Source organism: Ochotona princeps, chromosome 20 (assembly GCF_030435755.1).
Source record: "Ochotona princeps isolate mOchPri1 chromosome 20, mOchPri1.hap1, whole genome shotgun sequence".
NCBI classification, from domain to species: Eukaryota; Metazoa; Chordata; class Mammalia; order Lagomorpha; family Ochotonidae; genus Ochotona; species Ochotona princeps.
The window spans coordinates 26840350-26867990 of NC_080851.1; the positions used below are offsets into that span (position 1 = coordinate 26840350).

At 42.9% G+C, this 27641-nt stretch overlaps 1 protein-coding gene across 1 annotated transcript in view; it reads left to right on the plus strand.

The window, feature by feature from the left end:
* Positions 1–779: 779 nt before the first annotated feature.
* HIBADH (3-hydroxyisobutyrate dehydrogenase) overlaps positions 780–27641 on the plus strand; it is a 106438-nt gene continuing 79576 nt past the window's right edge. Inside the window, exons 1-3 of the mRNA XM_004582416.4 lie at positions 780–1004; positions 12494–12654; positions 25907–26016. Of these exons, the coding sequence (XP_004582473.1) occupies positions 914–1004; positions 12494–12654; positions 25907–26016 (362 nt within the window). The 5' untranslated portion in view covers positions 780–913. The remainder of the gene's footprint in view (positions 1005–12493; positions 12655–25906; positions 26017–27641) is intronic.

Here is a 27641-nt window from a genome sequence, read left to right on the forward strand (position 1 = left end):
AATGTCTAGCAGACGTGAACACCTACACACAACTTTTGCGATTTTGCTTTACCGCTGGTTTTTGCTGACAACATGGATGCAGAACATAAGTGTTTTCAAAATAGAGAAAAATGTTTTGGAAGAAAAAGTGTAAATTTCTAATACCTGTATGCTTTAGAGAACATTCTTCCCCATATTATTATAATAGTATAGTCCTTCATAAGCAGTCATAAGTCCATCAGTCTGTTACTTAAGTGTGCTCCGACACTGCTCAGAAAACATTATTTTCTATTTTTTTTTTTTTTTTTTTTTACATTTGTTGGGAAAGTAGTTGGTCAGATACAATCAAATGTCTTGAAAAGTTCCTGGTAGACTTCTGGGATCATGTTCTAAAGAGCAAATACTAAAGATACAAATGCTAACTTCACGAGATCTGTGTATCATGGAAGGTAAAAATGTGCCTCTATAGAGGGCAGTCCAGCGTTTTGCTGAACAGTTGCATCAGTTGGCTCTGTTCCTTGGGGCTGGAGAACCACAGACAGGGGCGGGTCTGGAGAAGCAGGTGCTCCTGGAGTGAGCGACAGCCACCGCCTCCCATACACCCTCCTCCTCTTCGTAAACAAGGACGCTCCCGCCCACAGACAGTCAACGAAGGGGAAACTCGGTGGCGGGACCAACGCGTCTCCTATTGGTGTAACTCAAAGCCGCAAAGCATTTGCGAACTCTGATTGGCTAACATGTGTGTCCGTTAAGGAGATTGACGGGCCCTGTCCCGCCTGGCCTCACTCGCCTCTGGGAGAAGCGAGAGCGCGTGCGCGCGCGGACCCACGCCGTGGCCGCGTCCGCCGGTGCCACGGCGCTCCCTCTCAGTCTGTCAGCGGGTCCGGCCGGGAGGCGGCAGAGGTGACCGCGGGAGGCGGGGCTGGGGGGCAGCATGGCAGCCTCCTTACGACTCCGAGGGGCCGCCTCCGGCCTGTGGTGCTGGAGCCAGCGGCCGCGGCCAGCAGCTGCCAGCTTTGCAGCGGGTAAGGACTTGCCAGCCTCCTCGCGTCTCCTCCGGCCCTGTTCCGGCCGCCGGACAGCCCGAGGAGGTCTTTTCACGGGTCGCGTGCTGCGGTTGGGTTGGGCTGTTCAAAACCCACACTGGGGCGGGTCCCGAAGGCCTGTCCGGCTTCTGTGGCCACTGCTAGTTACCTCACGTCCTGCCTTTCCCCCACGTCTCCGGACCAGGTGGACAGGAGTCAGCGCCCTTTTGCGGGTCTTCGGGAAGGGCTGGGGGAGGTCGTGGGGGTAAAGAATAGAGTACTTAGGTCCAGGTCCGGGGCGCACTTTTCTTTTTTGAGTTAAAGGCTCCGAGGACGTTTGAAGGGCCCAGCTTGAGGGGTGACCCTGGCCTTCCATGACTGGACGCTCAGCCTGCAGGGCCTGACTTTGGGGTAAACTCCCCTGACGGGGTGGGACGGCGCACGACGCGGTGTCTGTGCCACGCGGGGCCCTAAGGCATCCCATAGGCAAGTTTGGCGTCAACCGGGGGAGACCAGATGGGCTTTTCCGCTCCTGGAAAGTTTGGATCTGCCAAATTGTCCAGCAGGACACGTTTACCGGCCTCAGGATTGTGGCCACAGGCAGCCCTGCTTCTGTGCGCTGCACACGTTCTTACAATTTAGGACCCCCCACCCCCAAGATCGAATCCAGCCATTTTTTTTTCTCCCCACAGGAGAAACTTGAAAAGTAATTAGGATAGCCCCAACAGAGTCTAGGATATAGTCCTGATTCTTCCATGTTCTAAGAATACTAAAATAAAAAAATAACCGGGTGGGGATTGAGTTCTCCACAGTCAGACCTGTGGGGAAGAGCAGGTAACACGCGTTGTAGGAAAATGGATATCTAATCCTTAATCACAGTGAAAAGATACTCATTCCACGGACTGGCCAACTCTTCGAGTTTGAAAAAAAATATGCCTCCTACTTTGGAGACACTTAAAAATCTCCGTGAATTTCCTCTCAAGGTTCGCTAGTGAAGGTGGAAGCGGTGTGGATTTGCCCCAGAAGGGCTGTGTGCTGCGGGCCGATTTGCAGCAGGTGGAGAGTCAACTGGAGTGCTCTCTCTGACCCTGGGGCCAAGCCCCTCCCTGCCCCTCTGGGCTGGGACCGCCTCCCTCCCACCCCTCCTCTAGGTATCTGGCAAGGGACCTCGCTGTTTGAGTGCTTTCTTCCAAAGATGTTGTAAGAGTGTAGATAGAGTGTAGATTTAGGATAAATGTGAGATTAGTTCTTCGGTGATAAAATTTTTTTTCTCTGTGAGGTTCTTTTTCATGTTTGTGTTCACTTTTTCGATGTTAGAATTTTAAAGAATAGCAAAAAAAAAAAAAAAAATCCACCTGGGAGTTTGGAGGTTAGGTCCCCTGAGAAAAAGAACCCTCATTGAAAAAGCAACATTGTTTAGTGTTCCAAGGCTTGTGAGGTAGTTGTCTCTATTATATCTTGTGGGTGGTTATATAAGGCTGTATATAATTTATTTTTAAAAAATGAGACCTGAAAGTTGTCAGTCAGCAGCACATCATAGTTTCAAGACTTGAAACATCAAAAAGGAAATAGAAAAGCAAGAAATACTAAATTATATGTATGCTACTATTTGATCACTCAACACAGTTTTTAATGTTAAAATGTAATTAGTTTTAGACAAAAGAGATAATAGATTTAAGCCAGCTGCAATTGTTGTGAAAGGAAGTTTGTTTCAAGTCATCTTAAAATGGTCACCTGACAAGAGTAGAATGAAAAAATTAACCAGCACCAAATATGGAAATAGGTACAGGTTTTAAAAGTATTGGCCCTTTTATATGTATGAAATCTCCTTTCAAAGCAGCGTAACTTGTAGTGTAGTCAAATGTATATTGGCATATTTTTTAACCAGTTCTTTAGCTTCTAGGGTCACGCATGAAGTTCTAAAAAGATGCATGTGTTTCTGGGACTAACGATTGATCTTAAACTTAGGAAATTACATAAAGAGAATATTGATAATTACAGTAACTTGACCTAAACCATAAAGATGTTTGTTGTGTAAGTCAGTACCTTAGCTTAGTAACTCAGCGTTTAAGTACAGTGGTTAAGATAATGCTGTCAGGAGGACATGATCCCATGGTGTAATGGGAAAATGTATTCAGAGGCCAGAGGACGTGTGCACAGTGCTAGCCGCTCAACTTTGTGTAGTGAGGTTAATATTTTATGATTTTATGCTTTATCAGACTTTCTAATTTTCTCCTGAACATACTTGGATTAGAAAAAGCTTCGAAAATGTAATACTACCAGTATTTGCATTTTGAAACTGATTTTTGGCAGTATTTCAGGTTCCTAAAACCTGGCCCTATCTGCAAACCAAACTTTGTGCATTCAGAAACTAATGTTGCTGCGTTCTCTAGCTTGTCTACCCACCAACTGGTAATACCTGTGTGCTGTGTTGACCAATTTCTTCTAGCTTGATTGTATCTGTGTTCCAACTCTGTTTCCACATACTACTATAAGGACTTTTCTTAAAGGAAGATGTATACTTTAGGTTTCAAAGTTTTTAAAGTAATAGTGATTCCTTACATTGTATTTCTGCTCCTGTGGGATCAGATTCCGTGCTGGCCACGCATTGCCAATGCCTGCTCTCTTCAACTAAAAGCTGTCTTCCCAGGTAACAGGGCATCTGCTATAGGCTTTCTTGCCTTCTGACTGAGTCGTTTTTATAACCTACCAGGGAAAAGGGGGCAGTTGGCATAGGATTTGTCCTGGAGTGTTACTGCTTTACTGTGATCAGTAGAAGTAGCTGTCTAGGGCATGACATGATGGCCTAATGGCTAAATCCTTGCCTTGTAGGCACTGGGATCCCATACAGGTGCCAGTTCATGTTTCAGCTGCTTCACTTCCCATCCAGCTCCCTACTTGTGGCCTGGGGAAAGCAGTAGAGGATGGCCCAAAGCCTTGGGACCCTGCCCACGCGTGGGAGACCTGTAAGAAGCTCCTGGCTTCGGATCAGCTCAGCTCTGGCTGTTGTGGCCACTTGGGGAGTGAACCAGTGGACGGAAGATCTTTCTGTCTCTTCTTCTTGTAAATCTGACTCCAATAAAAAGAACCTAAAAAACTAGCTATTCTTTGTTGATGGTCTTGTGACAGGCACTTTTTTTGAACAGTTGATATGTGTTATCTCAAGTAATCTTGACAGTACTTTCTGAAAGTGGTTATTCTTGTTGCTAGAATTTAATATGTATGAAAATTGTTACTTCAAGTTGTTTCATCTAAGAAGTGACTATGGAATAGGAATCTTGCTACAGCTCCTTAACTCAAGAAAAGATTTTAAATATTGCCACCTTCAGTCCTTTAGTACTTCTCTTTTGATCATCTGATTCTATCACTTTCTCTAACTTTGCAACAACAGAGTTGAAATGAAGAGCACTGAGCCCATGGTTGTAGTAAGTAAGTGGTGTTGGCCTAGTGAACATTGGCCTTCATGGTTCTTGACCTCAAGTATCACTTCTCCTGGAGGGTCTCATCAACCAGGACTTGTTTTCCTGCTGAGGTTTGACAGACTCTGTTTGGTGTGGCCATTCCCCCCCACTATGACTTTTGTTTTGTTCTATGTGTTATTTCTCTCATCATTCTGGGTAGTCCTTTCATTCTCTTTAATACACGGACATATTGCTGGTTTGCTCATTCCATTGGGTTCTGTGTATCTAGCCTCAAACTCTGATTCAATCAGGGATTTCACTGGTGCCTGATAGTGTCCCAACGCTGTTTGTTCTCAGCCCTGATAATGAGAATGCATTGCCATCTGTGTCTTTCCCCCAGCTGCCACTTGGGTAGTGATGTTGACAGTCACAGAAGTTTACTGATTGCACACAATGCTTTCAATAATCTCTTATCCATCCCCTATTGCGTTTTTAGATTTTCCATAGCTTTCCCAGATCTTTGACTTGGGACTGGAAACTCCTGAGCCAGTCATTTGATAGAGAGATGGGGTGTTGTCATGTGTGAGTTTAGACACTTTAGAAAACCTGATCCTAAACATTGGAGGAAAGGATATTGAAGATTCATCCTACAGTGTGTAGTGCTTCTGTCATCATTATCTTTGCTGGGTCCACTTTTTAGCCTTGTTACTCTGTGATTGCCTCACAACTGGCTTTTGTTCCCATCTGCCCGTTTGATGAACCCTCTCTAGTTAGCAGTTACTCACTCACATAACACTTCTTAAACACTCACTGTGTGCCAATTCATATATTTCATTGTATTGTAAAAGTTCTTATAAAAGTTGCATGCACATGATGAAAACTCAAAAGGTTATAAAATAAAAAGTGAAACTGTTTGCTTCAAATCTTACTCATTAATCCAAGTGCCCAGCTGTAGCTACTGTTTCATTCGTGTCCATACAGAAAATCTGAACAAATAATCTGTGTATATTTTCCTTATTTTCTCCACTAGGTGTATTTTATCCTAGTGTCCTACTGCTTACATTTTTTTTACCTAGTAATTGATCCTCAAGATTTTCCCCTACGTGTGTCATCTCTTTTAAGCATCTGAGTAACATTTTGTTGTGTTGACTTACTGTGAATTATAAGCTGCCTTATTAGAGTTTGATTATTGTAAATTAAGTGCTCTATCAACATATACTTGGCTTGTTGCAGTTTGTCTGTAATTGATACCCCTGAGCTATAATAAACCAAAATATATCATCCAAAAGCTCATGGAAAAATGTATTATGAAAAGATCATGTATATTTTAAAAAATTGTACCCATCCAAATTTTTTAAGATTCATTTATTTTTTTTGGAAAGGCAGATATACAGAGAGAAGAGACAGAGAGAAAGATCTTCTGTCCGATGGTTCACTCCTCAAGAGACTGCAATCGCTGGAGCTGAGCCTATCTGAAGCCAGGAGTCTGGAGCTTTCTCCAAGTCCCCCATGTGGGTGTAGGGTCCCAAGGCTCTGGGTTGTCCTCAGCTGCTTTCCCAGGCCACAAGCAGGGAGGTGGATGGGAAGCAGAGCCTCTAGGATTAGAACCGGCGCCCGTATGGGATCCTGGTGCATGCAAGACGAGGACTTTAGCTGTTGGGCTATTGCGTAAGACTCATGCTTTAAACTTTATTCATTTTTTTTTCATGCCTTAAACTTTAAAAAATTCAATTAAGTCGGGCTCAGCGCAATAGTGTAATGGTTAAGGTCCTCGCCTTGAACATGCTGGGATCCCATATGGGCGCCGGTTCTAATCCTGGTAGCTCCACTTCCCATCCAGCTCCCTGCTTGTGACCTGGGAAAGCAGACGAGGACGGCCCAATGCTTTGGGACCCTGCACCCGCTTGGAAGACCCAGAAAGAAGTTCCTGGCTCCTGGCTTCGGATCGGCGCAGCACCGGCCGTTGCGGTCACCTAGGGAGTGAATCATTGGACAGAAGATCTTCCTCTCTGCCTCTCCTCCTCTCTGTACATCTGCCTTTCCAATAAAATAAAAAATCTTTAAAAAAAATTTAAATAAGTAGCCAGTAGAATGTTTACCTGATACAGTTGTAGAATTCTGCATTTGTGAGATTCTCCTTTGTTTTCAGTAGTTTTTTTTTTTTTTTTTATCAAGGAAAGATCTATCTGATAGGTGAAAAATGATATCACATTGCTTGGCTTTACATTTCCATAAACTGTGACAAGTTGAATATGCTTTCAGTTTTTTGGGGGGATCAATTTACATATTTTTGTTATTTTGTGATTTTTGCAACATTCATTGTCAAAAATCATTGTGAATTTTTTTTGCATTCATGTTTGCCAGATTATGAAGTTATTTGTGCATAAAAAAAGCTCTGATTATTTGTATCATGGTTAGTGTCCCATCCAGCAGGACAGTCAACGGGGTCGCAACCAACCTAGGAGAGAATGAAGGGACAAGAGACACAAAGAATGGACAGCAAAACAGTAGGTCTGATCAAGCTGTCACTTTATTGATTTCAACTGAGGGTTTTTATATTCTTCAGTAACTAAGGCTCAGGGAGGGAAGGAGAAACTGGGACCCAGGCCATGGTCTCAAGACCGATTGTTCTTGAGCAACCACCATATCAACAACAATAACCAACATATCAACAATAGCATAGGTAATCAGTAGCAAGATGTCGGTAAGTACAGCATAAATCACATTCTGAAACAGTTGCTAGAAACAATTGAAGCTAAGCATGTGATTAGTTTCATAACCTCTTTCCCAAGCATCTAGCCAACCAGGGGTTTTCCACTGGCCCGTAGTTCTATATTCAAAATGGCTTCAGTATGGCTATAGTACACGGCTCCTGACAGGTTGGAAACATTTTTCTGATTTATTTGTATCTTGTTATCTGTAAATTTTTAAAAAACATGATTTGATTTTGTGCTGGATTTCCTGCTGGGTCACTCCCCACATGGCAGGAGCAGCTGTTTCTGCACTGGGTGGAACCAATAGCTTGTGCTGCAGTTTTTTCCCCCCATACGTTTATTTTCCCTTTTTGCTTATGAAAAATATCAGAGTACTGAAAAAATGCTACAGAGAGCATTCATGTGTTCTTCGCTTAGAGGCAACAGTGGTTAATATTTTGCCATATTTGCTTTACGTATCCTACATACATTTCCTACCTGTACTATTTGAAAGTAAATTGCAGGCATCATGACATTTGAGCCCTAATTATTCAGCATTAATCTGAATTTTAGGAATCTTTTCTAATAGAACTACCATTATCCCACCTCAGATAGTTATCAGTAATTCTACAATATCATTTATATGTTTATATATATATGTAAAATATAGTTCACATTTGTATTTTCGTAATTTTCTGTTGCTAGATTTTATTTTGGGAAATTTGATTTATAGTTAAAATATCTTCCATATTCCTGGTTTCAGGATATGTGGACTTCAGTTAAGACAATTTTTCTTTTTTTTTTTTTAAGATTTATTTATTTTTGATTGGAAAGGCAGATATACAGAGAAAAGGAGAGACAGAAAGAAAGATCTTCCATTCGATGGTTCATTCCCCAAGTGGCCGCAACGGCTGGAGCTGCACTATCTAAAGCCAGGAGCCAGGAGCCTCTTCCGAGTCTCCCACGCTGGTATAGGGTCCCAAGACTGGGTCATCCTCAACTACTTTCCCAGGCCACAAGCAGGGAGCTAGATGGGATGTAGGGCTGCTGGGATTAGAACCAGTGCCCATATGGGATCCCAGGGCATCCAAGCTGAGGACATTAGCTGCTAAGTCACTGTGCTGGGCCCAATTTTTCTCTTTTTTTAAGATTTATTTATTTTTATTGGAAAGGCAGATATACAGAGAGAAGGAGAGACACAGAGAAAGATTGTCTATTTTTTGTTTGAAAGACAGAGTTGAGAGAAAGAGAGATCTTCATTTGTTGGTTCACTTCCAAATTTCTGCAACAGGCAGGGCTAGGTCAGGGCTGGAGCCAGGAGCCTCTTCTGGGTTTCCCATATGAATGCAGGGCTCCAAACATGTGGGCCATCTTCTGTTGCTTTCCCGGGCTGTTAGAGGAAGCTGGATGGCAAATGGAGCAGCTGGAACCTGAACCAGTGCCACTTTGGGGTATCAGCTAAACTTGCTGCAAGGCAACGTCTGCTACTTCTTCCCTGTTTTGTGTGGAATCATCTTACCAATCCTAGAATGCTTGGGTCAGATGTCACCTTCAAGTTCCTAAGCCATGAATGCTTCTGCTATAAGAGATTGTTTTTTTATACACCCACAAGTGTCAAGTGTGTTTGCATGCATAATTTCTGTCCTTTTGGATTGGTTGCAAGGTGCTTGTCCCATTTGTGTCCATGGCGTCTTGACGTGCTAGTACTGTTCAGTGTGTGTGTGTATTTCTGTCCTTTTGGATTGGTTGCAAAGTGCTTGTCCCATTTGTGTCCATGGCATCTTGACGTGCTAGTACTGTTCAGTGTGTGTGTGTATTTTCGTTCCATCATGACATATTCATTAGGTGTTCAGCCCATGGTTAGTTGTCAACTGAATTCACTGCCTTTAAAATATGCTTTTTTTGTTTCTAATGCTTTAAGATTGCTAAATTATGCATTTCTAATCTTCACCCAGTTGTCTGGCATGGTAAAGCTATGTTTCTCTCTCAGACTGTTACTGTTCATTTGCTTATGAGCACATATGAGAAGTCTTTCACAAAGTAGGTGAGCACTTCTCATTTTTTTACTGCCAAAGTAAAATTCCACTTAGGTGTCTCTGCTGTCAGTGAGCCTCTCATGTGCCAGAAGGCCAGACAAAGGACACACGCGGTACCCAGGGTTAGACTTAGCCTTGGTAAGGCGATCCTGCCCAGTAACGACATTCGCAGGCAACAGCAGTGTTAGAGTTGGTCATCAAGTTGAGATCTGTGTACTTTCAGTTCAGGAAAACTGCCAGTGCTTCAGCAGTAAAGTATCAGGTCTTTGCTTATAGTAAAACTTAGTACAATTGGATTGAGATCAAGGAAGAGCAGGCGTCAGTCAGTAGAGGACTTGAAACTTAAAAGGAAGACGATGATGAACTGTTGTGTTAAACAGCTTCCAAACTGGAGTCCTTGAAAAAAAAAATGTAAAGTAAAGCCAGAAAATGAAGGGACATTTCCTGTTTGACGAGACTGTGAATTTTTGGAGGGCGAGGCTCATATCTTACTTATATTTCTCTCTCAAATCTGATACAGCACCTTAGTCTGTGACTGAATGTGTAGGAGTATTCTTAAATTGAGAAATTACACCCAGTATTATTTTCATGGTGATACAAAGGGTCCTTACTCTTGAAAGCGTTATTTTGAATTGTGTGTCCCAGTGTGATTTAAAAAAAAAAGATTTGTTGCTTGCAGTGAGGGACTCTCAACTGAACTTAAATTGTGGTCACGTAACAAAGTGGAGCAATCCACCATGGGGGGAGGGTGTGGGGAGGGGTGGGGGAAATCCCAGTACCTATGAAACTAATATAATGTAATTAATGAATAAAAAAAATGAATGGAAAAAAAATTTGTTGTTATTGGAAAGGCAGATCTACAGAGAAAAGGAGAGACAAAAAGATCTTCCGCCTGTTGGTTCTCTTCCCAGATGGCCGCAACAACCAGAGCTGAGCCAATCCCACACCAGGATGTGGAGCTTGTTCAAGGTCTCCCACGCGGGTGCAGGGTCCCAAAGCTTTGGGCCATCCTCTGCTGCTCTTGCAGGCCACAAGCAGGGAGCTGGAAGGTGTAGCAGCTGGGACACTTACCAGTGTCCATATGGGATTCTGGCACTTGCAGGCAGAGGATTAGCCGATGGAGTCACATAGTTCTCCCCCTTTCTCCACCCTCCCCTGACCCCAGTGTGATTTTTAAAAAGATTTATTTATTTGAAAGACAGAGTTACAGAGAAAGGAGAAAGGTCTTCGGTCTACTGGTTCACTCCCCGAATGGCCTCAAAAATGGGCTGGGCCGGCTGAAGCCAGAAGGCAGGATTTCCTTCTGGTTTGCCACATGAGTGGGAGGGTTCCAGGTGCTTGGATCGTCCTCCACTGCTTTCCAGACACATGAGCTAGGAGCTGGATCGGAAGTGGTAAAGCTGGGACTTGAACTGGTGTCCATACACTGCAGGCTGTGGCTTAAGCTTCTGTGCCACAGCGCTGGCTGCCTCAGTGTGATTTTGAAAAACCTTTTGTGAAGAACGAAATCGATAAGAGAGATGCTGTTCAATTAATTTTGTTTGGGTGAATGGAAGTTCCTCTTTTCTGAAGGTACAGGGTTGATAGACCATGATGCTTATATCGTTGCCCTTTGTACCTCAAACCGCTGGAAGCTTTCCCTGCCCATTTCCCAGGTCTGCATTTATGAGCTGGTGACTTCTGGTTGGAATTTGGTCTCCAGGGTTTAATATTAGATGCTGGCTTTGTGGCATAACAGGAAAGGCATTCCGTAAGGGCACTGGTCTGAGTCCTGGCTGCCCAGCTTGTGACCCGGCTTGGGAAATGTAACAGCTGTGATCCTAGTGCTTGGGCCTCCGCACTCATGTCTTGGAGACCTGGAAAAAGCTCCTGGCTTCCGCCTGGCCCAGTATTACCTGTTTTGGCCAGCTAAGTGGCCAGTGGATGAAAGATCTTCCTATCTGTCTCTCCCTCTTTCTAATTCTATCTTTCAAATCAATAGATAAAGATTTGGAAAAAATTCTAAACCTTTTTTAATATCACTGGAGAAGATGGTGACTAATTGTAGGAGTGGGAAGGAAAAATTTCCCTTTGTCAGACCCAATCGAAGTATGAAGTAACTTCAAAAAGTTTGTGGAAAATGGAATTAAAAGATAATACAAACTTTTAAAAGATAAATGTAAGAAAATTGAAATGCATCCAAGAAAGAGTCTTCAAAAAAATTCATGAAAATATGTGTTATGGAGCCAAGCACTGTGGTGCAGTGGGTTAAGCTGCCATCTCCAACTCTACCAGTCCCCTGTGAGGGCTGGCCCAAGTCTTGGCTGTTCTCTTGGGAAAGCACTGGAAGATGGCCCAAAGGCTTGGCCCCTGCACTCACGTGGGTGACCCAGATAAAGCTCCTGGTTCCAGCTGACCCAGCATTGGCTGCTGTGCATCAGAGGAATGAACCGGTGGATGGGAGATCTCTTTGTTTTTCTGACTCTGCCTCTCCCTTTCTGTAACTCTGAAATACATAAACCTTAAAAAAGAAGTGATACAGTATGGGAAAATTATGTATAATTTTAAAAAAAACTTTTTGTACCAATACAAGCGTTAGTTCTATTTTCCCATAAACTTTTATAATACCTGCATATAGATCTCAGTGTTTTCAGCCTTCTGTATACATTGGTAAAGGGAATAATAGAGACTTAAGAGTATAGAATGTTTCATGTAACAGGCAAAAAGTACATAAAAGATTTTGTAAATAACATTGAGTTTATTGTTGAAAATGTTAGAGATGTTGAATAGGTATAAAATAGGAGAACTTGCTTAAAATTTTATGTTTCCTAAAGAATTAAATTATTATACTTTAATTGACTTGCACATTGTTGATATTTTTAAGTGTGATTAGGCCGTTTGTTTCATTTTAAATTTTTTTTAAGATTTATTTATTTTTATTGGAAAGCCGGATATACAGAGAGGAGGAGAGACAGAGCGGAAGATCTTTCGTCCGATGATTCACTCCCCAAGTGAGCCGCAACGGCCAGTGCTGTGCTGATCCGAAGCCAGGAGCCAGGAACTTCTTCCAGGTCTCCCACTTGGGTGCAGGGTCCCAAGGCTTTGGGCCATCCTTGACTGCTTTCCCAGGCCACAAGCAGGGAGCTGGATGGGAAGTGGAGCAGCCGGGATTAGAACTGGCGCCCATATGGGATCCTGGGGCGTTAAAGGCGAGGACTTTAGCCGCTAGGCCACCGAGCCAGGCCTAGGCCATTTGTTTCAAAGTAACGTTTTAAAACCTTTTGTGGAAACTATCTAACAATTGACTTCCTAATACTAAATGAATATTTACAATAAAAACATGTTCTCTGCACTTGTGAAAAGTAATGTTTTGAAATCAGTATGTTCCAGATCAATGGCTTCTAAGACTCCAGTTGGATTTATCGGCCTGGGCAACATGGGGAATCCAATGGCCAAAAATCTGATGAAACATGGTTATCCACTCGTTATCTATGACGTCTTCCCTGATGCATGTAAGGAGTTTCAAGAAGCAGGAGAACAGGTAAGGCCTTTTCTTCAGAATTTTTTTGGATTTTGATGTATAAAAATGATTATATGGGGCCTGACATGATGGTTCAGTGGCTAAATCCTCACATTGCAAGCATTGGCATCCCACGTGGGTGCTGGTTTATATCTCGGCTGCTCCGCTTCCCTTACCTGCTCCCTGCTTGTGATCTGGGAAAGCAGTGGAGGACAGCCCAAAGCCTTGGGACCCTGCATATGCTTGGTTTCAGCTTTGGCCGTTACAGCTATTTGGGGAGTGAACCAACCAAATGGAAGATCTTTCTCTCTGTCTCTCCTTCTCTCTGTAAATCGTTCTGAAAAACTTAATAAATCTTAAAAAAATTATATGGCTAAAATGTGTCAGTTTAGAATACCTAGTGGAATTATAAACATAATCCATTGTAAATTTTGTTTTGTATATGTATATTTAACATCCACCTAGCACAAAGATGTGTAGCAACAGAGAACTCTTGTTTGATCATCAGGGACTCTATTTGATGGGTGGCTTGGAGTGTTTCCCAAGTTTGGTCACAGGATTCTGCTTTGACACCCTGTGGATTTTTCTGGACTAACAGCTTTGCTGATCGTGCTGTTAGGGTAGGTTATCGGGAATAGCCTCCTGTGTTGAAAGACAACAGTGGTTAGAACAAGAGTAGATTAAGAGATAAAAAGCATAGCATGAGTCTCAGTTCAGATAATTACATGCTGTTGTACTACTGGGGACAAGTTACTTTACTTAAGCTGGTTTCCTCACCTAAAATGTGAGTGATGACAGCCTGTGTTATTAAATAGAGAAACTCAAATGAGGCAGGGTAGGTGAAAAAGTGCTTTGCCAAACACTTTGTGAACACATTAGTTATTGGCCATAACCTGGGACATAACCCCAAAACACTGTATACGCTGTATACCCTAATGAAAAATTTAGTTATAGGAAGTTTTTAGTCTTTTATTTATTTATTTTTTAGGCCTTCATTTGTGTTTCTTTAATTTTAGGTCTGTATTATGTAGGATATTATCTGCAGGTTAAATTTTATTGTTTGGGTTTGTTAAATTTTAAAAAAAAATATTCATGTGAAAGGCAGAGTGGCAGAAGGAGAGACACTGGCCTCTTGGTTTGTAAAACTTTATTAGCAACTCACATGACAGGAGAGCCTGTGTTAGTACCTGAAATGAGACTATTTGGTTTTTCGCATTATCAGAGAAATTTTGTACAAGTTTTTGAGTGGTAACTGAGGGTGGAATATCATTCCAGAACTAGGAGAATACTAAAATATTCTTGAGAAATATAGAAAAAAATGATGGAAAAATAAAATCAAATAGTTGATTTCTGCATAATAGACTTGTAAACGGGTGCTGAGAAGTACAGTAAGAGTAGGCTTGGCTGGACCCAGCGCAGTAGGCTACCGGCTGAAGTCCTCACCTTGAATGTGCCAGGATCCCATATGGGCACTGATTCTAATCCCAGCTGCCCCACTTCCCATCCACCTGTGCCTGGGAAAGCAGTAGAGGACGGCCCAAAGCCTTGGGACCCTGCACCTGCGTGGGAGACGCATGAGAAACTCCTGGCTTTGGATCAGCTCAGCTCCGACTATTGCGGCCACTTGGGGAATGAACCAGTAGATGGAAGATCTTCCTCTCTGTCTCTCTTTATCTCTGTAAATTTACCTTTCTGGTAAAAATAAATAGATCTTTGAAAAAAATAAAAAGTAGCTTTGGTTAATTTGGAAGAGGCTATTTGTAGGCTATTTATCATTTTTTAAAATTTTGTTTATCTATTTGAAAGTTGGAGTTAGAAGAAACAAAGAGAAGCACATCTGCTGGCTCACTGTCAGATTGCTGCAGTGGGTAGGGATAGGCCAGGCCCAAGCCAGAAAGCAGGAGCTTTATCCAGGTCGCTCACCGGGTACAGGAGTCCAAGCATTAGCACTGGGCTCATCCTCTGGGCTTTTGCAGGTACATCAGGGAGCTAGATTGGAAGTTGAATAGCTGGAATTTGAACTGGCACCCAAATGAAATGCCAGCTCTTGAGGCAGTGGCAACCCCATATGCCACAATGATGATGCCCGTGGTCTTAGGATCTTCTGTCGCCTCTCCCTCCATGGTTTGAAGGCTGTGTGGAGATGGCAGCAGTGTTGTACGAGACTGTGTCAACTCCGCTGGGCATTGGCAGTTGGCAGGCTACTTCTGCTTGCTCGCTCTCCTCGGACTGACATTGCTCTCAGTTAGTGGGCTTATAGGTCGTCCCCAAGTGATTTAGTTGCTGTGTTGGAGAGATTTGATCAAGTGTTTGTTGTTGTAGAGAATCTGGGAAAGATGGCCTGTTACCTCTGGAGTTGTGAACAGTTCATGGTGCTAGTCAGGCTGGCATAAATCAGTAATTATTTTGAGGATATGGATGTTACTTTTTGGGATAGCACATCCATTTGGTGTAGGCATTTTCCAGTGGTTTGTGTGTTCATTAGGAGCAGTGGTACTTGCTTTCTAAATGGAGGAAGTAGTAGGAGTTAGATGGAGACTGTTTACCCTGAACTGGCAAAGCAGATCTGTCCTTTTCAAATCATTGATGGGCATTAATGAACTCTTCTCTTTGCACCTGCAGCATTTACCTCTTACAGCTCCAACATTAAAACAAATAATTCAAGTGGGAATAGCATCTGAATAGACGCTTTTCAAAGAAGATATGCAGATGGCCAGTAAATACAAGATGTCCAGCATTATTAGTCTGTCCAGTAGAATGGCTTGATTGAAAAGTTGGACAACAGCAAGTATTGCTGAGGAGTGATAGCAGTTGCATTTAGGGCTTGTTCTTGAAAGGCTTTTGACATGAATTTTTTTTTTTTTTAAGATTTATTTATTTTTACTGGAAAGGCAGATTTACAGAGAGGAGAGACAGAGAGGAAGATCTTCCATCCGCTGATTCACTCCCCAAGTGGCTGCAACAGCCAGAGCTGAGCCAGTCTGAAGGCAGGAGCCTGGAGCCTCTTCCAGGCCTCCCATATGGGATAGGGTCCCAAGGTCTTGGGCCATTCTCAGCTGCTTTCCTAGGCCACAAGCAGGGAACTGGATGGAAAGCGGGGCAGCTGGGACATGAACCGGCACACTTATGGGATACCGGTGCATTCAAGGTGAGGACTTTAGCCAGTATCCTACCACGGTGGACTCCTTCACACAGTAGGCATTTTAAGTGGACATACTGTATGTATGGCATATGAATGACATAATTCTCATTGGGACAGCTGAAAAAAATAAGTATTTGTGAATGGGACCTTTATGGAAATGTGCTGAAGATGTAAGTCAATGAAGAATCTAGAGAGGAAAGCATCCTGGCTTTAGGGTGGCACTGACTCCAAGGACAAGTGTCCTTTGATAGAAGAGGAGAGGCCGCGGCCACATCTAGAAAGGCTGGCAGAAGTGGGAGGCTGACCTGAGAGCTGTGAGGCCCCGGCAGCTGGAAGCAGCCAGGAAGGCTCTTCTGGGCCTTTCCCAGAGGGAGGCCCTGCTGTCCAGCCTGATGGCAGGCGTCTGACATGCTGCACAGCTACTGGCTTAAGCCACAGTGTTGGCAAGTGGCTTATTGCAGTAGCTGTGGAAACTGCTCCGAGATCAACAAGCATCGGGACTCTTGAGGACGTCTTTCAGTTTTTGGTGTTTCTCTTCCTGTTCTCCTCAATTGAAATGATGATGATAATCATGCTTTACTCAGAGTTGTTTTGAGAATTAAAATGTTAATATATGTAGATCTTAAATAAAAGCTTATGTTTGCCTTGTACTAAGTACTGCATGTCAGCATTAGTATGAATTAGCTCTATTAGCCTTGTTTTTCCTTTGCCATACTTAGCCCTTCCTCTTTGAATTCCGCTTAAATGGCTCTGTGAAGGTTGGCCCCCTTTGTGAAAAATAGTGCTTATGGCTGTGCTTATTGTGAGTTAAGGCTATGATATGTAGACTATGATACAAAACAGGGAGTAGAACTTTCTAAAGTCTAATTTTTATAAAAAATGTACTTATTTATTTCCTGTTCTTCCTCCTCTCCTTCCTTTTCCTTCTTCTTTTCTAACTAGAAAGCCAGAGAGACAGATACAGAGAGACGTTCTATTTGCTGGTTCACTCCCCAGTGCCTGCCACACGCTGGGGTGGGCCAGACTGAGGCCAGGAGCCTGAACTCTATATGGGTCTCCCATGTGAGTGATAGGGACGCACATACTTGAGCTATCACCTGCTGCCTCCCAAGTAGCACGTTATGGGAAGCTGGCTGGGAAGTGGAGGAACTGGGATTTGAGCCAGTATTCCGCATGGTGTGCAGGCAATGTTCAATGAGAGCATCCCCCGTGGCACATACCCGTCCCCAGACACTAACTCAGCAGATATTTGCTAAGTACTTTCTGCGTGCCGGGCACTGGGAATACAGCCCAGAACAAAAGTGCTCACAGACTGTCTTTGGGGACCGATCCGGGGAACTAGGTTATCAAATCATACAAATGGGTGATTCACGATTGAGGTGAATCACAAGAAAATGTGAGAGGATATTTTGTTTTTAGCAAAATATGTGTGACATTAGGTGAGAGGGCAGTTGTGTCTAAAGCTTGATGTTAAGGTGGAGAGCAAAAGAGTAAGTAGAGTTTGTTTAGACTAAGGATGAGGACAAAGGGTTAGTTTCTTTTTATGATGATTACGTCATTAAGAAGGATGCATGCCCCTGTGGACCACTGCTTAAGGTGGTGAGGTCAAGGAATAGGGGAAAGTCGATGACAAAACTGTTTCCAATCTGCTTTTTTCTTCCCGTGTCTGGGGAAAGTGGGGAGAGAAGGGGAGAGGGCCGCTCCCAGTAGCCCAACCGCATCAGCACCCAGGGATGGCTGCCCAATGTCATCCCAGGGTCCCTGATGTGAAGCATGCTTCGAGGGTCTTGCTCAAATGGTTTTGATAGTTCAACAGTTTATACTGTTGATTTTGTTGCTCCAGAGTTGAACAACGTCTGTTGGTTGACGTAGTCCACCTTAGAGTCTCCACTCATCCAGATGCTGGCTGTCAAATCTTGGCCAGGAGAGCTGTCCAATTTATTCTGCCCTCCACGGAACTAGACGTCCTCTGCAGGCCTCAAATAACTGATTGGCATGTCCCCTGTGTGCATGCCACCTGCTGCATAGGCTTCAACTACCAAGGAGACCCAGTTCTGACACATGTGCTACACGTTTAGTCCACAGATCCTGCAATTCTCCCATGGTTTGATTTCTGAGTCTATCAGTTCAGGGAGGGATCCCCAAAGAAAGCTTGTCTGAGATGATCCCAGACCTGACTCTTGTGTGTGCTTGGCAGTACGGGGTCTGGCTCAGTCCATCACCCACATTAGCTCCTCCACACGCTGGTGGTTGTAGTTGACTGGTCACGTCTGTCCCCTGCCCCATCTTATATGCAAACCAGTGGATACTGTGACCCAGCTGAACCCTGCCTATCCCACACTTGGCCCTCATGTACACAGTGAGAACTGCAGCCTAGTTGGGATGATCCCCTGTAACACCCAGCAGACCCACCTTCAGCCCCAGTTTTTGCACATGCTGGTGTGTGCAGCAGACTGGTCTGCTCCGTCCCACATCCCATTTGGTTCTGGCATATGTCAGTGTATGTTAGAACCTAGCTCATTCCAGCTGACCCCATTGTCCAGCCCACACTCATGCTAGCAGATGCTACTGCCTGTCCAGCCAGGCCTTCCTCCAGCGCTTGTTCCCCATGCTCACTGGTGGGAGCTGTAGCCCATCAGAAGGGTGCCCACCATTTTACTGCTAGGCCCATTCCTGGTCCTGGATCTTGCACTCTTCAGGTCGTTCTGTGGTCTAACCCAGCAGGACTTGCCCAAGTCCCAGCACCTGCTAGCCAATGGTGCAGTGAAGTCCAACCAGCCTGTGAGGCCATCTAATATTGCAAGGAAATTCACATAAAAATGTAGTTTGATTGTAATGAAGTCTAAGGCAATTTCCTAGGAAGAAAAACTAAGTAGTTAATTTTTTTTGTCAGTAGGTTCTTTTTTTTTTAAAGATTTGTTATTTGAAATCCAGAGTTACAGGAAGGGAGAGAGAGTGAGAGACAGAGGGAAAGAGGGTGATTTTGTTTTGTTTTGTTTTTTACCTGCTATTTCATAGCCCATGTCCCAGGAGCTAGTGCTTTAGAGTCATTTTCCAACACAAATAGAATTTGTAGTCTTGCTTCTCCACAAACAGAAATGGTATAGTTTGAAAGTCATGAGGACAGACTCTCCAAGATTCCGGGATAAAATGAGAGGATTCTGGGACACAGACTCAGTTGCCTGTTCATGGTGTGTGTACATGCAGCTAAGGGAAAGCAGGGTTATGGGCAGCCTGGTGAACAGTGAGGACTGGCCTCCACTGCGAGGACAGCTGCCTCCCTGAGTTCTCATGGCCCATATTGGGGCAGGAGAGTCTGATCCTTGTGCCATCTTCGCATCTCTGGTTCTCTTCCCGTGCATGTCTTACTCCAAGCTCCTGTGAGTGTTGGTTCTGTCAGCCATCGTGGGCAGGACAGTGTGACAGGAGGAGGATAAAGGGTGATGAGGCTTCAGGCCCAAGGGGAATGTCTGTCATAACTGAGCGAAAATATTTGCTGATAAGTGGTTTGCCTTGGCAGCTTTAGCAAATGTTTGGAAACATGCTGTGCTATTTGAACAAGTGTGATTTCCTCAGAGCTATATTTTAAGAGGTAATAGCAACTTGGGTGAATAAGTTTGGGCACATGAAAGTAGCAATTTTTATTATTTTATAGCCCATATTTAATGTTTAAGAATGTTAGGTAAAAGGAAAAATGAGTTTCATTTTTCTGTAAGACAAAAGTAAGATTTGAGATGAGTTGGAAAAATACATATGGAAAAAATACTCGTGGAAAAACCTTGACACTTCCAAGTATGCCCTCCCAACCCCCATAATAGTGCCTTTCAGGGATTAAAGGTGAAAAAGTTAGGATCCGTTTGTGTTGTGTGCATTTGAAGTCTGCCACCACTGCCGCCGCCTCCCCCCATGACTGCAGTCAGTGAAGTCAGTGAGGTGAGAGGCAAAGAAAACAGAAGGTTATCTTTTTTTTCCTCCTGAAGAAAAGGTTGGCAAACTGATCGCAGATTGTGCCTGTGCCTTTAGGGGGAGATTTGCAGGGAGGAAATGAATAAAAGGCAGTCGGCTGCTTCCAAGGCTCCTCAGACATTTCCCTAAATTTATTTATTTTTAAAGGAAGCACTCTGGAATTTATTATTTCACGTATGAATTGTTTCCTGGAAGAGCTGAACTTTGAGGTTCACATGTTAAATTCCTTTCTTTCTGCCTCTTGAGTCTGTTTTTTTCCTAGTAGGCTACTTCTTTGTCTACCTGTAGTTCCAGGTGAAAAGGGGCTTTCTTTTATCCATCTAAAGGTTCATTCATTCAAAAGGCAGAGTAATGAGTGGAGGTGGGGAGTGTGGAGGGAGGAAAGCCAGAAAGAGAAGTCTTTTGGGCCAGTCAGGTGGAATAACAGGCTAATCCTATGCCCTGTGGTGCCGAATCCCACCTAGGCACCAGTTCATGTCCTGGTTGCTCCATTTCCAGCCCGTCTCTCTGCTTATGACATGCTAAAGCAGTGGAGGATGGCCAGGTCCTTGGACTCCTGCCTCCATGTGGCTGAACCAGAAGCTCCTGATTTCAAGTTTTGGATCAGCTCAGCTGTGGCCATTGTAGCCATTTGGGGAGTGAACCAGCAGATGGAAGACCTTCTGTCTCTCCTTTCTCTGTAAAATCTGCTTTCCAATGAAAATAATCTTAAAAAAAGAGAGGTCTTTCATCTGCTACTTCTTCCCCCCGCCCCCATTTTTTTCTGTTTAAAGAAAACCATTACTTATTTCTTAGCATATAAGTATTTTTAATGGATTCATCTTTTACAAATTTTTTATGTAAAATGAGCAATACAGATTTAGGACCATGCCGATGCCTCCCGCTCCATCTTCCCTCTTGCCCATGTGCTCCACCCACTCTCCTACTCCTTGTTTCTTGTTCTTCTTAAAAGAAATTTTTTTTTACAATGACATATTTCCATTTTAATTCACAATCAGGCTTAACATTCCATTGGGGTAAAGATTTCAATAAATAAAAAAAAAAAATAGGAAAAAATACTATTCCTCAGGAATGTAGATGCTGGCTGCAAACCATAATCAAATCTCCAGGGGCCTCTGCCATTCATATAGCTTACTTTTTTGTGTTTTCTCTGTATTCGTTACCACAGATCAGGGAAAATGTGTGATATCTATCTTTTCACAGTTGCCTTATTTCACTATGCAAAATGGTTTCCACTTGCATCCGTTTTATTGCAAGACACAATTTCATTCTTTTATGGCTGAGTATTATTCTATAGTGTATATTGCACTACATTTTCTTTATCTAATCATGTGTTGACGGACATCTGGGTTGATTCCATATCTTGGCTCTTGTTAATTGAGCTGCAGTAAACAGGGTTGTATAAACATCTCTCTTGTATGCTTTTTTCCTTAAATGCCTGCAACTGCTAGGGCAGGGCTAGGCTAATACCAGAAGCCCAATGTGGTTGGCAGGGGCTAGTGGCTTGAAACATTGTTTGCTGCTTTCCCAGGCATGTTAGCAGGGCGTTGGACTGGAAGCAGAACAAACTGGGACTGCTGTGATATGGGGATGGCATTATGCAAGTAGCAGCTTAACTTACTATACCACAACCGACTCCAGTTTCCTCACCTTACAAAGTGGGGTAATAATAGTGCCTTCCTCTTAAGTCTAGAGTTGGCCTGAGGCCACAGTGGTTACTGAAATTGTTGTTGTCTCTGTGCCAAATTTCTCTACACTCTTTATTCCCCAGCACTGCACCCGCAAACTTGTGAGTCACCAAGTGCTTTGGAGGAGAATTGCAGATGTATTTCATGAAAGAATGATGATACAGTTGAAACTAACAGGGGTGTGGATGATCTGACAAGTGCCCCTGCATGAGTCTGCTCTGTACTGTCACTTCTGTCCCATGATTATTTCATGGAAGACTCTGGTTTCCCTTTATAATTTAAGCTCTAGTGTCAAAGACTTGTGACTTGGGCTTCGTTTATAGTGTCTGGGATTTTCCTGGAGATGCTGCTCCATGCTAGAAGTCTGGGACATGTGCACCATTTCTGCACGTTTTCTGGTTGAACTAGGCTTAATTAGGTTCTGTCTTTTGTTTTCTCTTTAAAAACTTGGAAGCTATTTTGTTGTTCCTGGGTTGTAAGGCTGAATATGTTTGGTGAAGTCAGTCTCTTGGGACCTAATCTGGCACCCGCTCAGGTCTTGTTAAAATGAGAACTTGAAAAGCCTCTTGCTGAGTGGGCTCCATCATTGTTGCCCAAATACTTCAAGATGTAAGCACAAGCCATTTTGTACATTTTTAAAGTGTACCGTAATCTTTAAGTAACAGTATGTAGAAAACTTTGAACGATTTAAAAACACAGGAATGGCAAGTTTAATAAGATCACTTTCATGTTGTTTCGTTGCAAGTTTCTGTTATGCGTCTGGCTTCCTAGGAAGTAATGCTGAACTGAAGTGGCTGCTTTGTCTAGAGACAGCCAGATTTTTCTCTTCAAATATTGCAGCTTGGCAGCAGTTGTCTCCTTCCAGTGGACATGTAAAAGGGAGGTGTGTGTGGTTCCTTCAGATTAGTCATGCTCCTCCCTCCACTCCCTCCAGCAAAACAGATTTGGTCATTTTCTCTTTATTCTGTTTTCTGCTTATAGTACATACTTGTCATTAGTGCATACTAACATACATTAGGTCAAAGTTAAAAACATAGGAATTGGCTGCACGAATTCTTAAACTGTGTGTGTTGTGATAGCCACAGGAATTGTAGTTTTTCTGAAGTCAAAATTGCGACTGCAGAAAAGTAGAGTCATTTTGTTTCATAAGGCTACACAAATCAGCGACTTGGAATTAGCAGGAGATGTCTCTGGGACAGCCTTCGTGACCAGAATAAACTCATGGCGCAGAGGCAGCCGGGCCAGTGACCACCCACAGGGGTGGAGATGTGGAGGACCCGCACGATGCCAGTGCTATTTGGACTGGGCCATTCCAGGTACTTGTGGTTTCAGCCGTTTGTCACAGGCTGTAGCCTCGAACTAGTTCCCTTTCCATTCTTCAGGTAGCACTCAGTGTTAACCCAAGTCCCTATTCTTGTTTTATAGGTTTGGAAGCTGAAAGCAGAGATGTTAAGAGGTTTGCACAAAATTGTGCATGACTTCTTTGCTGAGCTGCAGCTGAAGCTGGGTCCCGGGCACCCCAAATTAGTATTCTTTCACTGATCCATGTTGTCTTTGCTCATCCATCCAATTAGCAAATGTAATGGAAGGGGCTGTAATTAGTTTGGCTCCTACAGGCTTTTGTGGTTAGTGTTAGATTGGCAACAAGGTTGGCTCCCTTACTCTCCCCATTTTGAGTCATTGCCAAATTTTGTCAGTCACATATTGTGTCTTCACATCAGTGGCCAGATTATTTGAATATATATGTCTAATAAGTGTGCATGTGTAGTGCAAACTAGAGACCTTTCATAGTGTTCCAGATGTGTACAGTCATTAGTTGTAGAAGCGCTGCGGCCACTATGGTAGTGATGTTCCAGCTCTCACTAGCATTGTGTGTCTTTCCAGGCCTGTAAGCTTTGGTATTGCTTTCTTATGTAATCAAGGGGTTGGCAGAACTCTGGCAACCTGAGCATCCCAAGAAGCAGATGCAAGGGATGTAGGGGGCTGATTGGCCACCCCATGCACTTGGCAGTTACAACAATTGGCACTGCCAGTTCATGGGTATGAGAAACTTGGAGGCGTGAAGCACCCTTCCATCTGAGACAATTGTGAATGCCCTATTGAGCACACCTCCCAGGGAGTCTTCTAGGTGGAATCGATTTTCTCCCAGTGGAACTTTGTCCACTTCTAAGAGGAACTCTGAAATAGACAGACTTTGGGGCTTACTGATATCCCTGAAAGATGAGAGAGGGAGCTGCAGTAGAAGAAAGGAAGGTGAAAGGATACATCAGTTTGCACTCAATCCAGTTGGGCTGACCCAGTGGGATTCTTTAAGTAAGCTATATTGACACGGTCTAGGAGTAGAGACTGTATGATGCCTGTGGCTTTTCCTTTTATCTTTCCCATTCCTGTGTTGTACTTCCACTGAGTACTTGAACTGTTTGCCAGGAAATAGTGGTATCTATGTGAGTGTAGGAAACATTTTCATGTAGCTCAAGTCTGTCTTTGTAATTTGGTAGAAATTTTTTTTCTCAGAATTATTTGTGACAAATCCTTATTATATATTGAATTGTGGATGTCCAATGTATCTCACTGTAGACTGAAGTACTGTGTTGTCTTTAAAATGAATCATTGAAACAAAATTTTAATTTGTGTTAGGTCTGAGATATCTTATAATACTGTTTTCTGTCCTGTTATATACCAAGTGGTAGAGCATTTGCTTATCTGAAATGTTAGAGATTGAATTGGGAAATTGCGTCATGTTAAAACTGTATATATCCAGAATTTAGTTTAGAAGCTGATAGTTTCTTATGGAAAGTTGGAATGTAATTACTTTCAGCTCATAATATTTAGATTACTCACTATGTTTGACTTTTATTTTTTGCACTTTCATCAAATACACATAAAAGATAAAAGGAAATGTTATGTAACCTTCCATCACATGAAAAGCAGAGACATGCCCATTTGCTGAGACACTGAACGCGTTGCATCACTGCACATTTGCCAACAGAAAACAGTGTCTACATACGTACATACTGTGTAAAGTCATCTCTGTTTTTACATACACCAGTTATTCTGAAGAGCAGTCTTCAGTTACATACTTCGTAGTCCACTTGTCTTTTTTTAAACAAAAAGAAAAGGCATTTGTGACAATTAGGATGACGGAGTCTTCCATTAAAGGAGTTTGAGTCAAGGAGTGTATGCCTGACTCGCTTCTGCCTTTGGTTGCCAGTCCCTGCCCGCTCAAGGTGGCAGTGGGAGCCTGTGAGAGCTGGGGTTGGGAAGAAGAGCATGAGTGCATGCCAACCTGTATGTGGTGTATAGAAAGAGGATAGACAGAACCTCTTAAAAGGATTGATTTTTGAGTTTCTTCTTTTTTAAAGTTTTATTGTTTATTTTTACTTGAAAGAGTTGCGGGGTTGGCAGAGAGATTTAAAGTTTTATTATTTTACTTGGAAGAGTTACGGGTGGGGTGGAGGAAGAGAGTGTGTAGCTGCAATGGCTGGAGCTGGGCTTTACTGAAACTAGGAGCCAGAAGCATGGTACAGGGACCCAAGGCCTTGGGTCGTTCCCTGCTGCCCTTCCAGGCCATCAGCAGGGAGGAATAATCTGTTCGGATACTGCACTGGTCTTAGGATTTATTTATTTCAAAGGCAGAGTTAAACAGAGCAGCATAGAAAGATGTTTTATTTGCTGCTTTACTCTGCAAGTGGTCTCAACCACGGGTGTGTGTGTGTAGAGGGGGTGGCCCGGCTGAAGCCAGGAACCTGGACCTTCATTCAGATCTCCCACCTGGGTGGCAAGAGTCCAAGCACCTGGGTCATCTTTGCTGCTTAAGCAGAGAGCCAGGTTGGGAGTGGAGCAGCTGGAACTTGAGCTGCAGCCATGTGGGACGCCAGAGTCGCAGGCTGGTAGTCATTGCACCACAGTGTCAGTCCCTTTGCCTTCTAGTATGTTAATGGTCCTTCTTAGGGTTGGGGTGGGAGTTAGGAAAGTGCCCTGATGGCACTCCAAATCACTGCAGTAATTACTAACGTCTCATCTTGTCCTCAGTTTTTCTGTTGTGAAACACTTTTCTTTTTTTTTTTCCTGAATATGTAAACTGGAAAATGGTGGTGATTGGGGCTTGAGATTTTGCTAGGGATCAAATTGCAGATGAACCCTGTTGGGCTCCCAGGTTGTTGACACAAAGTTTGCTGCATAAGAATCCGAGCTGGGGGAGCTATGCTCAGGACTGTTGGGGCTTTCCTCTTTTCCCATCACCTTCCTTCATATTTCAGAAAATAAACAGGAGGTTTGAGTCCACAAAAAACCACATGTGGACGTGCGTGAGGAGCAGACATTCCATTTTCTGCTGTAAGTTTTTCTTTTTGGTCATTTGGAAACCAGGGTCAGTTCTTACACACTGGGATGCAGAAAAAAGTGAATCCTGCTGTGCTGCATGGATGGCTTGTGTGATCGTTTAAGTAATGTACCTTTGCCATTTTGTTTTTTAAAGGTAGTGTCTTCCCCGGCAGACGTAGCCGAAAAAGCGGACAGAATTATTACAATGCTGCCCACCAGCATCAATGCGATAGAGGCTTATTCTGGAGCAAATGGAATTCTAAAGTATGTATTTCTTAACTGCCAGTATTTTCTTGTTCCAGTAGTTCATGCATCTCACATTTGTTAGAACCATTAGCAAATGCAGTTGTGTTTTTGTTAAGCCTTTTAATATTGTTTTCTTATTTTATAAAGTGAACAGTCTGGTTTCCTTCTCATTGTAAAGGGCTTGGTTTTTCACTGAAGTCAAGTATATGACTTTGGGGAATAAGGCTTTTGGTGTTTTTTTTTTCCCCCTCCAGTTTTTCTTCTTTAGCTCTGGCATTAAACTTGCCCTTTCATTGGTAACATGTTTAAAAGACCTTTAAAGTATGCATTTTAAACCATACAACTGTTACGAGCATAATTTTCTTACAGCTTATAGAAATTCAGAGAAAGGTTTCTATGAAAAATAAAACAAAACATTGGAAAGAACACCATTATTTAGCATTTTATTGTATAATAAAAAGTTACTGTATGTCCTCTGGCTTAATACATGTATAGTAAGAACTTGGGGAATTTGGAATTAAAGGTTAACAGTAGCTCTTGAAATAAAATTGTAATTTAGGTCATCGTTTCCTAGCCAGTACTGTCTTCCCCAGCTCTAACTTTTTGATTAATTGCTGTTTATTTCCAAACCTTTGTGGTTATGTTAAGATGATAGTGTTTAAGTTCTCAACTTAGTTTAGTGGTGATGTCCTTGGTTTTGTTGTTCAATTTCAGCAGACGTAGAATAAACTAGAAAACCTTGTAGGCACCAAGAGGGTAAAAGAAATGGTTTGATTTCAAGAAGCTGTAGTACACGAAACACAAGTTTTTGGGAAATGGCATTGCTTTAGAAAACTAACAAACTTGGAAGCAATAGACACTTGGATATTAGGCAGAAAACTGATAAAACAAATGTTTAGGTTTCAGGGAAGGTTGAAAGACAGTCATTTTGGGTAGGGCCTGAGGCCCACAGTGTGTGTGGTCCCTGGCTCCTGAGCTGTCTCCTTGGCTCTTCTGTTCAGCCGTTGCCCTGCTTTTGCTCTCTGGGAACAGTTGACTGAGAACTTGTATGGGGACACAAGTGGACATTTAGTTTATTAATATCCTTTACTTAGACGTCATGGTCATGGGCTAACAGAACAGTGTTGTCTGAGCAGTGCTCTGAAAGAATTTGGCCTGAGTTTAACTTAATTTTAATTTCTTCTCATGGGTGGTTCTTTATTTCCTTTTGAATCAGGATCATTTCATTACACCCAGAGCATGTATAATTGTTGGAATTGTTTCCCATGTGTTGGAAGACTTCAGATCTTAAAAATACACACACACACACACATATAGAATCACAGAGGGTGGAAATCTTATTTTTTGATAAAGATAAAGCCTGCGCACTGAAGGGATCCCTAATAGAGGGTGCTGTTTTCTTTTTGTGGACTATGCACAAACATGGCATGCAAACCACAGCAAATCCATGTCTACAGTTTTTGTTGAAACCGTTTTGTGTGCTAATTTTTTTTTAATGTGGAAAAATTTTGCTTTAATCCTCATTAGTTTCTATCAATTTTTTTTTAAAGCTTTGTTCTTCCCTGTCTATATTGATTCCTTTCTCATTTTCCTATCATGAGTCTGTGTCTACTGGGTTACTAATTCTTTGGTAAGAACTTTGG